This window comes from Sceloporus occidentalis, unplaced genomic scaffold (assembly GCF_023333645.1).
Source record: "Sceloporus occidentalis isolate IW3139 unplaced genomic scaffold, rSceOcc1.0.p SCAF_147, whole genome shotgun sequence".
Taxonomy (NCBI): domain Eukaryota; kingdom Metazoa; phylum Chordata; class Lepidosauria; order Squamata; family Phrynosomatidae; genus Sceloporus; species Sceloporus occidentalis.
Genome location: NW_028317127.1, coordinates 808,110 through 824,676, shown reverse-complemented (window position 1 = coordinate 824,676; position 16,567 = coordinate 808,110). Strand labels below are relative to the sequence as shown.

Sequence of the window (16,567 nt, the reverse complement as noted above, 5' to 3'; positions counted from 1 at the left end):
AGCCAGAATGACAAATGGACATCATTCTGCCATAATCCCAAGGGGAAAAAAAGCAAAGGGAATTAAAAACATGTTTTATTTTAAGCTGCATTTTGCACATATTTACTTGCATGCATTTTGTGAACTAAGATTACTTAATACACATAAAAATGTTTTCCTTTCCACTACATTTTGTTAAAAATTAGCATGCAAAGGATGCAAGGAAAAAGAAATAAGATTAAGCTATATTCCTTAATAGAAATCTTGTATTTTACAATCAATTCAGTAATTTACACAAACATAACGTTGTGAGAGGCATAATTTATACCAAGAAGGTCAATACGGTGTGGTGGGTGTCATCTAAATGCCACGAAAAACTGTAGGCAACCAAGACAGGACTTGAAATATATTCTGTGTTGTCATCAACAAAATGCAGGAGCCGGGAACTGCTGTGCTGCTACTGCCGGGTCAACTAGTTTGTTTTAAAGCACTCAGAAAGCAACTCATACTTGTTGTCAAGCCCGGGCCCAGTGATGCTTTGCGTATGTTTGTTGAATTATTTTTAATTCAATAATGCTAGATTTTACATTTCCAAACATAAATATTTTTTTTGAAAACATGCAAAAAAAGTCAGAGGAATTAGAACTGCACCATCAACTCTGAATTATGAAAGTATTTTATAATTTTATCTAGCCATAAAAAAAAATCTCTATTTAGATATGTGTGTGTGCATTAAACAATACCTCAGTACATAGGGATACAACAAACAGAACTATTGCCACAAACAAGCTGTACAAGCTTATATTTCAGTGCTTTCCAAAGAATCTCAGTGGTAAAGTTATTGATAAAAATGGTATCTTAAAGTGACAAAAATACATTCCAGTTGTATTACGAAACATACCCTTAGCTCTGTAAAATGTGATCAGTACACATTTTGCAGTTGATAGGTTTCCCTGTATAAAGTATACAAGCAAAAGCTCTTTTATTCACTGATTATGGTAAAGGTCTCTTTAGGGACACGGGGTTTGGTAAGGTCTTTTATATCATCCAGCATTCTCTTTGGAGTGATAATGTGAGTGGAACCTGAAACAGATAAAATTACAAACATTATGATAAAGATCAGAACAATAATACATAGTAAATCCCAGACACAAACCATGAAAACCATGTGACCAAGACTGAGGTATTGACCACATATCAAAACTTACAACCACCAGGGACATGTTGGATGTGGAACAATATTGCTTAGAATGAAAGCAAATGAGGAGGCAACGCGGTCCCATGAATCCAAGATCTGCAAACTCATAAGGCAACCGAAGAGGGGTGCATGGGATTTTAAAGGCTCTATTATGAATATCAGATAAAATATACTAGTAATATAAGGTTCCATGAAACTGTTCCTGCTTGGCTCTGATGGTTATATTGAGAAAGGTGAGCCAGTATAATTTCCAGTAGGGATCTGGCAAATAATCCTCTGAGCATTATCTGTGGGTTGCTGATTAATTATGTATAGATATACATGAAATGTACGGTATTTTAAACTGTTTGCTATATACAGCGTCCCTGGAGCCTTTGAAAGTATATCTAAAAGCCAAGGACCTTTAGATCTCCACTCGGACATTGAAAGTTATAGGACCTGCCCCTGTACATGTAGGTCTAAGACACACTTAAATAAAAATCAAAGCATTGTGTTATACACTGCACATCACTTACCAATTAAAACCTGGACAAATTTATTGGCTTGTGTCACTTCATAAGCACAACGGATTTCAGAGTACGTTATTCCTCCAATTACAAAGATGATGAGCTTGGACACATTCTTTTTGTCCTCCCGGGACATGGTGTTCTGTTTCTGGCGGGCGCTGAAAAGAGATGAAGATCACCCACAAATACAAAACAGATGTGCAGGATATGCCAATTCAAATACTAAACTTCTACTGGCATACAAAACTATTTAATTGCCTATAATTGATTATACAAAAATCACTGCAAAATGTAAACAATACCTTAAATTAAGGACTGACACCGTTTTTATCCTAAGCGCTTTATTAAGTCTTATGAGAGGTCTCACATTGTAACATTTGTGTTAAGGGAAGATTAAAGACCATTGGAAGCTTGATCGGATACTAACTCAAGGGGCTAAAAATGCACAATTTGAGCAGGGCATCCTTGCTCTAATACATGTGAGCTGAAGCCTTTGGTGGATTGGGAAAGTTTTTAACTCCATAATGTACACAATTGTGGTATTTTTTTCTTTTTTTTCGCTGTACATCGTGTCGTGGAGAAATAAGAGTAGCAACACGATCAGAAATTGTGGAAGCTACATGTGAAAAAGCGGATACCAAATATATATTTCAAAATGCTTGTAAGAATTTTTCAAGGGGGTTTTATATTATATTCTTTTTTTGTATTTATAAAGCACTCCAATTATCTGGTTTCATTTATATTCTCTGGAGGTGTTAAAGAGGTGCTGAGATTACAAGTGCTATAACTATGATTAAACACATTCTTTTTATTAATATGGAGTCATCTCAGGGGGACTCTGGGTTCTTTACAAGCCATCTTACTTACCTGACTGCGCCGGAGCCATTCCACACAGCCGGGCACTCTGAACAGTACGGCCATGCCTTAGAATCTAGCTTGTTCTCCATACTGTCCTAAAATTAATGAAATTATATTATAATTACAACAGCATGACATTCCAAGATCTTTCAGCTGTACAATTACCGTATTAATTGGATGCATCTCTTTCAGATGGTCCTTATATCAATACAGCACTAAAAAAAAAAAAAGTTTATAAAGAGTATTTGCTTCAAAACATCATAAAAAAAGGTTTGAGGTAAAACCCACTATCATACACCTTGATGTTTAATACTTTTCATCCCTAATGATGGGAGTCTTTTTGACATTTTTTTAACCATGATTAGCCTTTTCCATAGTTGATGTGCCCACAAATACTTTGGGCTTAAAGGGTTTGGGTATTTATATATATATATTTTTTTATGTTTTATTTTTTTTTACTTGTAGTGGTACAGCTAAGGGATACTGGGGCACCCTATTTATTTTACAATTTTTTTGATATTTCATTCTCATCCTTCTGATCTCTCCCACACTGATCAAGCTGTGATTCAGCAAGGATGAATCCATAGCCTTGCATTGCTGATGTGATCAGCCAGCACGGGTAGCAATAGAGATCTAAAACTTCTGGAAATTTTGAAGCCATGGAATAGAACAAGAAAGACATTTTCAGAAAAATGAAAGTCTCCAGGCTGTCATTAGTCAGCCTGATCTTCCATGCAGCGGCATTCTGTGTGTACGCTTCCGCGCACACAGATCAGGGTACGGTAATTCTTCTCACCTCAATAATATCTTTAATTACTGGTGTCCACCGGGATAGCTGAAATGTTTCCTCGCTCGACCGATCTCTCCTAGCTGGTTTACGTTGTGAAGACTATAAAAGCAGAAAACATGACAAAAATAATGAAAAATATTTTTACATGAAATAGTTTTCTGCAATTTTCAGTTTTCATTTTTGGGACTCTTTGGCAAATGGTGTTGTGGGGTAGGATAACCTTTTACTATTTACTAAATCACAGTATTTGCTTCAGAGGCATCTGAGACATGCAGAGTCATGTGCAGAGGTGGTGGGTAAAGGGATCATGGGTATAACATCCGGGGTCAAGCCCTGAAAAGCCAAGCTGTGTAAACAGATGCCTAAGAAGCTCTTAGCATGGGAGTACGCCAATAGGCATAGCCCGCCCAACAAAAAATATTGCCAAATGTGATATGCTGGAAAAAAACTCATATGCTTCAAAAAACCTGAAAATTTACACACAGTTAATGAAACTGGAAAGCAGCGACATGGCAGAACAGAAAATATCTCGGCAGCTAGACGCAAATCAGCTGTTTGCAGATGCAAAGGCGCGAAACAGAGTGTTCACCGGTAAAATGATACTGCCTATAACACAACAGCATGGTCACGACAAACACAGTATTTAGAAAGGGGATTCCACCTGAAGAAGAGCCCTCAGAGGCAAGAAAACGTATGTAACATACGTTTACATCTTTTCCCACGTTGGTCCAATAACTGGTATCAATTTCAACTAAAGTCTCCAAGAAAATGGAACAAGGGCCTTTTTTTTAGACCTGAAATCTACCAACATGAGGCTAATAATCCTGTATCACATATGTTTTTGTTAACCTAATGCAGAGCCTAGTGAGGTCAGAACTATTGATGCAGTCCATGTCAGGGGAGTAAGCAAACCACCAGATAACCAATGTGTTTCATACACAACCGGCGGAGAGCTGGACTAAAATTAGATTCTCAGACAAATCAATATAACATTTTCTTTCAGGACTGACCTGATTCCACAGGAAAGACAGTCTTAAAGGGAATAAAGAAAACAGGTTAGTTTAAGCAGAAAACGGATATAAGAGAAGCATAGCAGGCATGCGTCTGTCTATATCGCTGGGGAAAAGCCGTGTGAGTGTAAATAGGTGATTGCCAAAAGTGGAAGCCATATACCCAATATACCTATAAACTACAATGCAAACTAATCCAGGCACTAAATGTAATTTAATAGAAGTGTAAGCAGTATCCGCGCGGAAGATATGCAACAACAATGTGTATGAGAAACTAATTGGAGAAATTGCACCAAGTAGTAAAGTAAGAGACCTTCAACCCTCACAGGGCAAAAATGTATTGAGCTGCAAAAAATAAATCTTTAGGGACCTATGCGAGTAACTTTCAGCTGGAACAGAACAATTTGTTAAAGTGCATCAGAAACGTGCACAACGGCAAACAACATGGTGTTAAGATCCAGCCGGCAGATTACACAAGGCAGAAGAAAGAAAAACTCAATCATAGCAATAGAACGTTAGAGGAGATCTTAGACCTTCTATGTATGGCAGCACCCCGGAGAAAAGTTCTAGCATTTACACAGTATTAGACTCAATTATTTTTTTTTCAGTTCAATGGTCTGCGTGCGTCCAGTAAAAAAATAAGGCCTTGTGAAACAGAGAATTTCTGTTTAGTTGCCCACGGCGGCCTCTGCATTCTATAACTAGCAGGCGTCCTCACCCATCTTGCCTGCCTCAAGGCTGTTGGATTAGGATGTACAGGAGACAACATACCAAGCAGCCAGGCAGCCCTCTAAGGCTTGCAACATTTGTAACGCACATTTTCAGTTATACATAAAACAAATACAATTTTTGGTGCTTTGGTTTCCAATCAAAAACCAACAGATGAGAAAAGACGGGCACAGAGGTAACAGAACATCTGGGTGCCTGAAATGCACTCCACCTGTGTAGACATTCTACAAGCAAGATTATAGCTTTCCTCACTTAATGTCAAAGCAATTACAGTTAACTGCAGACACCCTGAATAATAACTGTGCAAATATACAGCTACAGAGCCAGAAAATTGCCCACCAATACAATTGGTATGTGAGTTGGCTCGTATGGCACAGACTACAGTTTGGTACGAACCGATCATGTTCCTGTTGCATTTGTCTCCATTCTAATTTCAATTGAATCTTGCATACAATTGTTATTGCTTAACACTGTAGGCACCGATTAGTGATAACACAGTTTGTTGTTGATTTAAATAGACCTGGCACCTACACAGATTTTAGAATTATCAAACTATAATTGCTTTGGAAATACGTGGTCTGAAAGGGAATTAGTTGGGTTAAGTGGCTTGTGAGACAAAATATGAACTTTTCACCTCGCTCCACCTTCTAAAGCTGCCACAGCCAATCAGCTTCCACGGGGGGAGGAACTAAATATAGGGGAACAAATCAGATTCTGCGACAAGTCATTAAGACTGGGGACTGGTAAGCATTGTAATGGACATATAATAATATTCATAGCACAAGCTGCCTTGGTTAACTTCCACTTAAACAAACCCTTAACTGCACTCTCTAGTATGCTTGCTCAAACACACATTAAAAAAAACACAAAAAATGTCGATAACTAAAAAAAAAACAAAAAACCCCAACTATTTCTGGGAAGGGTTTGGGTATCCAGTGTAACACAAATTGAGTATATCTGGGAAACTCTCAGTGGAAAAAGACTTGCCAGGGTGTGAATTGGCTGGTGAATACACAGAGATGCAATGCATTGTTTTCTACTGATAGGGCTTCCCTTACCTTGGAGACAACCGGGACCCCAAGATGCTTCCAGTTCCTTAACGCATCCCCATCACTTTCAATCTTGGCATGCTGGATCAGCCGGTCTAAATTTTCTTGTGTGGTTCCTTTATCAAAAAGAGGATATTGCCAAAATGTTACAGTTTTAAGTTTAACAGTTGGTTCTCATGTGCAAATTTCAGTAAAGTCAGTGTGTAAAACTACTATTAGTGGATGGCTTTAACTGTTGCCCAAGTATACATATGAAGGCAGCTCTGTATCATCTAAACTGTGATCATTTGCAGCGCACCGCTATAGTTTTGTTGGGATGCTCGCTAAGCATTAATGACCGCCTGGAGATAAGAGGTATTCTCTCTGGTTCGAAATACACAATTAAATCTATGCCTCATGGTAAATTTGCTTTGCAGCCATTGTTAATCGAATCTACCTCATAGGATATCACAAACCGGGGCTTTCGTCAAATATAAAAATTTTGCTTCTAAACGTTTTTATACAATCTTTTCTTAAATGATACTTAAATATACGCTAATGACAGCGACTCAGACAGCAAACTCACTGAGTCGTAGAAATTTTTAACTTCTTTTAGAGGTTCTCTCCCACTGACTTACCATTCTCAACAAAGATGTACAGCAAGATAGCTCTTATTTTATCATAGTTGTCTAATTCTTTGTTGAGCAAGACGGGAAGCAGGACCCGCATGTGCTCCTTCACCTTCTGTCCATCAACATCTGTGCCTAAGGCTAGATCCTGTAACAAACAACGTAATCCTTGTCTATTATGTTGCTTTCTTCCGGAGACACAGAATTACATTTTGGTTGGATATTACAGTAGATATCAATTGTCCCAAAATAGACAAAATGGGTATCTAACTTAATCAAACAAGCACTTCCATGTCCAAGAGCAATTGTGCAAATAAAATAGCTGTTACTAGGGTGCCAGGTTTCAGTAACAATCTTATACAATGGACATATATGAATATTATCAAACACAATGGAAATAAGGAAGCAATTTTGTGACCGTTGGCTTTTTTTGGACATATATTTACTTGTTCAACTTTGCAGAGCTTCTCGATGTTTCCCTCAAACTTCTTCATGCAATCCTCAGCTAAACTGAGATGTATAGTTTGCTGTAACAAACGGGAAGAGGTACATTTACAATATGGTCATCTGCTGAAATATTAATAGGCACACAAAACTATGGCTGAATATATTGTAATATACAATAATATGGCATTCTAGAGAATATATATTCTCAGCACCATAGGAGCTGCTCGCTGGAGCCGACGCTTTATAACGTGTAGTAATGACTAGCGAAATGCCAGTTTAGAGACACCCCTTTGAGACATGAAGGTAGGATGTTCAACTAACAGACAAAAAGGTACCCACCTTGCTGATCTGCTTTCGGAATTGGGGCATTTTTTTCATCAGATTGGACAAGTTACCTATGGAGAGCTGTCAAGGAATAGGAAAAGAGATTAGTTGGACTTTTTCTGCCAGCTGATGTTTCCACCCAGCACAATAATCGTACCATGGCAAAAGTAATTGGAGGTGATCTAGAAATGGCTAATTTAATTTGGCAGTAAGACAGACCGAACACAAAACAAACATTAAAAACATTTTCAACACAGTTTGTACGGGTGTCATTGGACTTAAAACGATCAAAGTATTTGTCTCGATAACCAAGGAATTGTGGGAGCGGTAGTATTTACAAAGCACATATAGGGCTATCGGTTTGGAGCCACTATAATATTGCTTAGCACATTTTAGGTGCATGGAGTCAGGATGTTTGGGGGTATGTATTTACATGCTTGCACATAGTAATACATTCATGTTTCACTTGTTATCTAGAACTACTGGTTTTGTTCAGTAATTGAGTACTAATGACAAGAAAAACAACTACAGTGAAAAACAGCAAGTAAGTGTATCAATACCTTTCCTTCAGTTTCTTTTTTGCTAGAAGATGTTTCTTTGACAAGCTTTGGGATTTCTCTGTAAATCAGGAAATTGACAATAAATATCCCCCTGTATGTTACAGTATACTGGATCAAAAAAAAGCACATATTTTGTGTGTTCCACTGTTTGTCACTTTACTCCTTGCATACAAATGCTACTTGGTTGTAGAAAATAAGATACATACATGGAGTGTGCCTGCTGGTAAATAAAGGGTTCTAAAGGGCCTCTAAGCAAAGCCTTTTAGGACATACATGTATGAAAGGGTTAAAATATTGAACTGCTTAGGAAATATTCTTCAAAAACCGCTTAAACCTTCCTAGGGGGCGTGAATTCTTAGACATTAAGCCCTACTTGCGCCCCCCAAAATATATATAATTCGTGTGGGTACATTAAATGACAAAAGGAAAATAACGGTTGAAAAACTGCAAAAAACACAGTGAAAACACGAAAACTGCTCTGGTCCAGTAGCATAAAATAGACCTGTTTATTAAGGGGTTAAAGTAAACCAATGCTTGCAAGATGAAAATTAAATAAAAACATGCAATTAGGGTCACATTTAAAACAGGCTTCAGTGATATGAAAGGTCTTAGGAGAAGGATCCTGTCACATTTTATATCGTTAGCGTTAAGGTTATTTTTCAATGTCTCCCTATTGCAATAATAGAGCAAGTATCTCTATATATTAGTATCAGATTAAAAACATACATGAAGGGTAACATATAAGGTGATTCTGGTGCAAAGGTTGAAAGGAGGTCTTAACATCATAGCAGCCAATTTCTTTGGATGCTGTGATAAGAACACTTTCTACACTTTGCACCAGACAATTTTGCTTTCCACAACCCCCATAGTACTTTGCTAGTACAAAAATGTTTTACGTTTAGTGATTTGTCCAGATTACTACATGGTCACGGCAAAAGCATACTTACTCCAAGACGGCAGCAATGTGTCTGTGACGGATTTTAGCCCACAAGTCATCCGATTCATCTAAACGCGCGTCTCTGTCTTTTGCTGTAGAGTGGTCAGTCCCATATCTACAAGACAATATCGTTAGTATCAAATCCGTATCAAAATTAAAAATAAATCGGAAACAAGTACTGAATTGCTGCTGTTCTGAACCACAGCAGGTATATTTTCCAACTGTATGTGGACAAATATTAACTACACTAGAAAATACAGAAATCAGACTACATAGCAAAGTGATTGTGATTAAATATTAATAATAAATCGTACATAAAGTCACAACTAGACAGCAAAGGAGCAAATAATACTTACTTGTAAATATCATTCTCAATGGGAAGAAGGTCATAGATCATTGCTTGATACGTCAGCTCGTGCAGTACAGTGGACACTGGATCAAATCCCCTGTCTAGTATAAGCAGCTGGGACTGAGTTTTCGTCTGGGAGAATAAAGAGACAGATATATAGTTACCCTGTTGAATGTTTAATCTATGCAGTGTGGCCAGACTCGGTCCACAGTATTGCGACAAGGACACATTTCTACCTCGTAACGACTAATTATTAGTGAAGATATTATGACGCGCATTACCTTAAACTGGTCTCTCTCATCCATTTTGTAATACTCAACAAGCTTTTCTTCTACGAGATTTGCCAAGCCCTCAGCATTATCCAGCGGATCCCTACAAGGTCAACACAATTCCAAAATGATAAACAGCAATAAACCTTTCTTCATAAACAGTATATGGGCATTTCAGAAGTCAAGCTTTCCAGTTCAAGTCTATTGCACTCCATAAAGCAGGTTATAGGATCCTAATCTGACATCAATTATTTTTGTTATATTAAAAAGGATAGTTTAATTCCTGAGCAACGATGAATGAAGTACTTTAATGTACACTTTTACATGGAAGAACAAAAAAAATATTAAAGGCTAAAGCTCCAGAATGTCAATGTTCTGCTGTCTATGGAAATGCTCCTGGACCTCTAATGCGAGAGGATGTGATGGAATACATCTCCACAAAGCAAATAACTAGAGGTGGCAAAAGAGAGCAAATGCATAGATAGATTCAGTAAAATCCCCTCTATGTGCTGTCATAATAACATTACAAGGTAACACAGCTATAATAAGCATTAAAGTGCATTTGTTGGCTACCTTGTACCTTTAAGCAAATAGACAATAATGTTGGATCCTGTGTACATTTTTTCAGTAATTTTACTATCACGAATCAGCCATGTGAATCTGCACTCTCCCTAGCAGAAGGACATTAAAGTAAAGATCAGCCGACACAGGCCAAAAGTCTCACTTCTTGTAACGGACTCCTGGGTTTTCATCCAAGGTCGCACATAAGGTCACTATTTGTTGGGCTATTGTTTCCATGCCCAATTCTTTATCTTCAGCCTTATCAGGACAGTAGATAAGGCGAAATGCATCAGGGACATTCAGCAGAAAGACCTGGACAAAGAACGTAAAGCAAGTAAAGTTGTATTTGTCTTGACAGTAAATAATTGTGCATCGGCAAAAATACAATTCCAACATACGGGCCCCCATCAGGCCCATTAAAGGTTCGCCAAGTATAAAAATTCAACGGAAGCCAAATAAAAACTCCAAAAAGCAATTATTTAATTCTATGTTGGTCATTTCTATTATATATGGATTGCTCTGGTTTTATAAATACAGGTGGCTCTGCTTGTCCTCTAGATATAATGTATTTTACACACAATAGAGGTACGGTAACGCTCACTGTTATAACCAACAGGCAAAAGGCTTCTAATTTTTGTTCTACTGACCGAGAGGAGTGTCTGCCTCACGGTTCTGCAGGTTACTTCTTTGTCTACACATTAACAAACAGTAACCTTTACAAAACAAAAGTTTTATTACATGATAGAAGTCATTATTCTAGAAAAATAAATATGAAAAATAGCTGTTCCTGTAATGTTTTCATTTTAGAACTTCCCCTTTATAAACTGCTACTCGTTTTCTTTATATAACATCAAGCCTTCTCTCCAATGTTACTCCTGTAATGATATAGTGATTGAGACATACAATGCATAACATTTACCTGGGATTCTTTAGGAAAAAATGAAATATTGATTTCTTTGCATCTTTTAATTGCTTTTGAGTGGCATGACTTCAGCTTCCCAAACAGGTTATCTGGACAAACTGGAATATAAAATGTGTCAGAGAACCATTATAGGAAATCTATTGTTTAAACTGCCAAAAGGAATAACATTATTTCACATCTACAATTAATCAAAAATTATTATTATGTTAAAAGTACAACAGCTAAAATATAAACATTTTTTCTAAAGATTAATGTAATTTGTGCGACAGATCCACTTGAAGTTCAGCAGGCCTTTTTTTTTTTTTTTTTTTTTTTTTTAACTGTAATATACACTAAAGATCTGGGAAATTATGTGCCAGTCTAAATTCTAATAAAAAACAAAAAAAGAAAGCGCACAACAAAATTATTGAAGATTTATATTGGGCAATAAAATGTGAAGGATAAACAATCCGAGCCCATTTCCTCCACATCATAGCATTATAACAAATACAGGTTAAAGGTAAAGCACATATATCTGAGTAAGGGGGCTTACCGTCAGTGAAGTATACATATGCGGCTTTGTATTTGCTGGAAGATTTATTCTTGAAGTCATTCACCAAGCAATCTATGGACTAAAACACAAACTATCAGTAAGCAGGAGCATTTGGGCCTCTATGTTTAGCGATTTATCGATAACGCCACCAAAAAATTACTCACAATGACCAGAAACAGACATGTTAGTATAAATTAAATTGATACACGTTCCAAGGCATACACAGCAGTAATTCCAACATGTTTTTACACACAGAGTAAGCTGCTCAATGAGAATGAAAATGGTGATACATCTATAGGAATACTTCTGTCACTTGCAAGAATTTGAAGTGTTTCCCAATTGAAATGCAAGAGGAAGTGCAGCCACTTCTGACTTTCCTTTCTATATCCCGTAAATTAGCGCTTAGACCTGTTGACCGGAATACATCTTCTTTGCCTGCACGGGAAGCAAAACAACTGATCTGCAGCAGAACAGAGTTCCTGAAGCAGATGAATTGAATGCTGCTAGACTACAAGTTATAGATATGCACAACCTGTGATGATAACGCAGTTACTGTGCAAACTACATTTAAAATAAAAAAATGGCATTTAGTCATGGTTAAGGCAAAACTCAAAACATTATTATTATTCCAGCAATAGCACTGCTGTGACAAATCAATACAAACCTTTTCCGTGGGAGATAGAAAGTATATGGCTTTCAAGTGTTGAACCGGCTGTCTGTTCTTAAAAATGTCTTCCACAACTAGAAAGACAGAAATAGACACGAGTTAAAGCTATATATATTTATGTACCCAGGAATGGTTTTCCTTCTCAGTGAATCAGAAACAGACTGACTGTTCTAGGGTTATTTTACTGCTGCATTATTTTGGGCAAAAGAAAGAGATCCGTGGGGTTTCTCCGCATGCATAAACTATGATTCCTTCATTGACCTATAAAGCTGTTAACATCAATTATTATCAAAACTGCTAAAATAATGCAATAGGGTCATTTCACTTCACTATTAAAATGTAAAATAGTTATTGGACGAACAAGTGAAAACAGCCCCTTGGATCATACCATCAAACACTGTGCATACCACACTTTATTGACTTGATGGTTATCGTTAAAGTATTAAGTATTATGTTTGAGTGCCAACCCCCTTACAAATTGTTACGTATTGCACTACTTCTTAGGTCTTGCTTACCCGCTTTATAGCGCTGCAAAATATAAGTTAATAAACAATAATTCTGCAGACAGCACTTTATCTGCTCACCTAGCAAGTGGTTTATATTTTCAATGAATCATAGTACTGTCAATATTAAATAATAATGAAACACAAATTCTAAAGCTGAAATGTATTCTTGTTTAAAAACACAGATATATACATGTCCCTCCGACACAAATACAAAGATTTGATTTGATGACCACATTTAGGAGAAACCATTACCTGTTACACCCTCTTGCAACAAGTCTGTCATCTTACAGCATGATGTCAGCAATTTGGTCGTAAAATGGTCCAAGAGTAAAATCTGCAATTTTTAATTATTATTTTACTGCACTTACAATTAGAATAGATAAATAAAATAAATGAGAAACCTTGGTTTTTTCCCGGATAATACTATAGCAAGTGACCTTATAGAAAAAAAGGTCCAAATAAATAAATAAAAATAAAACAGGCACATTAAGGAAGTTACATGCGAAAAACATGACGTGAACACAGTTACTGAATTACAGTTACTGATAAATGCACAACATTGCAAATTCATGCAAAATAAAAACACACACACCAATATATTATATATATATATATATATATATATATATATATATACATATATACACACATATTTTGTAGCTTGCTCTTCAGTACTCCTTAATACTTATTCCAAAACAAGAGGTGCTCATTCATAAAAAGGACAAAATATACACACAGTGTAAATTCATAATGTGTATACAAAAATATATAAATTTGTGATCTAGAGCACACACAGGGTTAGAATCCCACCCACACCCAAAAAATAATCACAAAATGTATATATTTCTATATACATTTTATGGGTTTACACTATTTGTATATTTTTTCCCTTTTAGCAAATCTGAATTACCAGAACATTGCCTGTGCTGGGTCTTTTAATAGGGCTGCATACACATGCGCACCTACCCAGACCTTCTGCTTCATTCCAGAATGATATAAATAATGTAAATAATGTAATTATGTAAATGCACAGCATTTTGTTGATATGGAGTAGAGGATAGCATGCGGGTGCACATGCAGCCATACACGTATTTTCTTAATCTGGCATTCAAATAATAAGAGGGGAAGTTAAGCTTGCAAATACCTTCTTAGCCAAGTGGCTAATACAATGTACAGCTAACAAGTTATTCCCTACAAAGAGTCGCCTTGTAATTTTTCAATGGTATGTGCACTTTAAATCTCACTCCCGGTTGGCTTATGAAAAGTGTTTATAGTCAGAAATCCAAAAAGGTTTATTTTTAAGCATTACCTTCCATTCATCCGCTTTTCTGCAGTCATCCAGCACTTCTGCTTTGATCCCTGAAATACAGAAGTGACAGATATTGCTAAATGTGATGGTCTATCAATCAATAACACAGTTTTTTTCTAGCATGTAGATTGATGAGGCAACAGTACAAACTTTTTTTCAATGTGGTTTGTTCTGTGGTATGTATTCTTTGCCCTGCAGGGGTGTTTTTAGGTGAGAGAAAGAAAGAAGAGAGAGAGCGAGAAAGGAGAGAGCGAGAAAGGAGAGAGCGAGAAAGGAGAGAGCGAGAAAGGAGAGAGCGAGAAAGGAGAGAGCGAGAGAAGGAAGAGAGCGAGAGAAGGAAGAGAGCGAGAGAGAGAGAGAGAAGGAAGAGAACGAGAGAGAGAGAGAGAAGGAAGAGAACGAGAGAGAGAGAGAGAAGGAAGAGAACGAGAGAGAGAGAGAGAGAGAAGGAAGAGAACGAGAGAGAGAGAGAGAGAGAGAAGGAAGAGAGCGAGAGAGAGAGAAGGAAGAGAGCGAGAGAGAGAAGAGCGCGCGAGAGAGAAAGTAGAGAGCGAGAGAGAGAGAGAGAGAGAGCGCGCGAAAGAAGAGAGAGAGAGAGAGAGAGAGAGAAGGGAACAGCCTATAAATGGTAAAGGTCAATTTTAGCAACAAAATATTTAAAAGGACACATATGACATCTGAAATATATCAGATGCAAAACAGGCATAAAGGATTGGATTGTGGCTATTAACGTTAACCAACGAAATACCTAGCATATAAAATGACAGCTGCCCTTCAGAGACACAAAAATACCACCGAATTGTGTCCATTAAACTGCTTTTTTATAACCAGCACACTTATTAAGATATAACTGTGAATGCATTGTTCAGGTCACAAGTCTCATATTTAGCCATTGTGCCTATCACTACTTATAATTTAATGCAATTTAATAAAAATAACCAATATATGTGTAATAAAGGTCACCGTATCAGCTTGCAGGTGACAGTAACCATCTTAACTATTTATTATAGAATACAACTGACAACGACAAGTTTAGGGTAATTTTAAGCACTTTTGGCATAAAATACCCCTACATTTTAATCTAAATACACATGTAATAAACAGTCACTATTTATGACAGCTTGTCGGTTGCATCCTATAATAAATAATGAAGATGGATTTTCAATATGAAAAATTATTTTATTTCCAGCTTATAGTAATTTACCTGCATACAATGTAAAAAAAAAATCTATTAAAACGATTGATTCATGAAATTCTTTTTTAAGAGCACTAGTAATAAACATGATATAATTACATACGCTGTATATAAAAACTTATAGCAGATTCATTCCTATGCTGCATACTAGAGGAGTTTTATACTTAAATATTATTTAAATAGGCAGCAAAAAATAAATAAAATATAAGTTTTAACATAAGTGACAAGCCTGACAATGGAAGACTTCTTCGAACAGACCAATGTTTACAAAACTCGGTTTATTACCTCAATTGTTTTTTGTTATTGTTTTGTTACACAAACTGTAACAAACCTACTGAGTATAACTAAGCTAATAAATAGCAATGTGTGGCGGGCATCTTTAGACACCTTTGCCCTCATAGAGCATAACTGAGGTGGTTAGCAATGCCCGGTAGAAGTTGCATACACTTCTTTGAGTGACATGTCTGACAGGAAGTTTGGAAACGTATAATGAGGTCACTGCAAGCCTAGAAACCGCTTTCGGAACACAAATGCGCCTTTAACCCCTTAGCATAACACCCCAATGATGTCACACTCACTTTGCCACACAACACTTTTCAACCCTTTATCCTGGGCCGCCGCCATGTCTGTTCCCCAGGACTCTCTTACGTCACCAGCAGAAAAAAAAACTTAGTGAGCCGCCCCCCTTGGGCGCGACGTCCTGTACATCACAGCGGCAGGAGCTCTAAACACCGGAGACACAATGTTTTAACCTAACATGGTGCTTTAATATTGGTCTTTTAAACGCAGTCTGCTCTATCCGATTCACCTATTTTTGACATCCACAGTAATTCCAGTATTAGTCTCTTCTTAGCTCCATTCAGAGGTGATAAGAGGCTAATTGGTCCCTGTTATTTTACATTCGTCTTTCGTTTTTACATTCGTTTTTTCTTATTCCAACTTTAGTGCCCAAATCAGCAAGAATATAAAGTGTAGCATGGAATTGATTCTTTGTAATGACAATGTTGGTACATTGTGCTATCAAACTTCACAAAGCAAAGTACGGTACTTGCGGTGCTTTAGATAAAATCAGACTGATCCAGTATTTCAAAAGTGATCTTATTGCCATACCAACCAAAGGGATGTTTCTGAAATTTGAATCGTTTCATTGGTTGCTATGGTGATAACATCATTATTTTTTTTTTTTAACTTTAAGTCTCTTTATATATTCATACATCCCAAGTGAAAACTTTCTGAATGATCTGACCCTGAGACTTTTGAGA

General features: G+C 36.8%; 1 protein-coding gene across 1 annotated transcript; it reads right to left on the bottom strand.

Moving 5' to 3' along the window:
- Positions 1 to 961: 961 nt before the first annotated feature.
- LOC149280787 (syntaxin-binding protein 3-like) lies at positions 962 to 15,929 on the bottom strand. The gene is made up of 19 exons (XM_089500094.1): positions 15,884 to 15,929; positions 14,111 to 14,160; positions 13,054 to 13,135; positions 12,293 to 12,369; positions 11,629 to 11,707; positions 11,094 to 11,194; positions 10,338 to 10,486; positions 9,626 to 9,716; positions 9,352 to 9,476; positions 9,006 to 9,110; positions 8,059 to 8,116; positions 7,514 to 7,579; positions 7,174 to 7,254; positions 6,737 to 6,875; positions 6,129 to 6,235; positions 3,338 to 3,430; positions 2,551 to 2,636; positions 1,693 to 1,841; positions 962 to 1,062 (listed from the first exon to the last, which is right to left on the bottom strand). Exons 1-19 carry the CDS (start codon positions 15,927 to 15,929, stop codon positions 962 to 964), a joined length of 1,785 nt encoding a protein of 594 aa, XP_089356220.1.
- Positions 15,930 to 16,567: the final 638 nt, after the last annotated feature.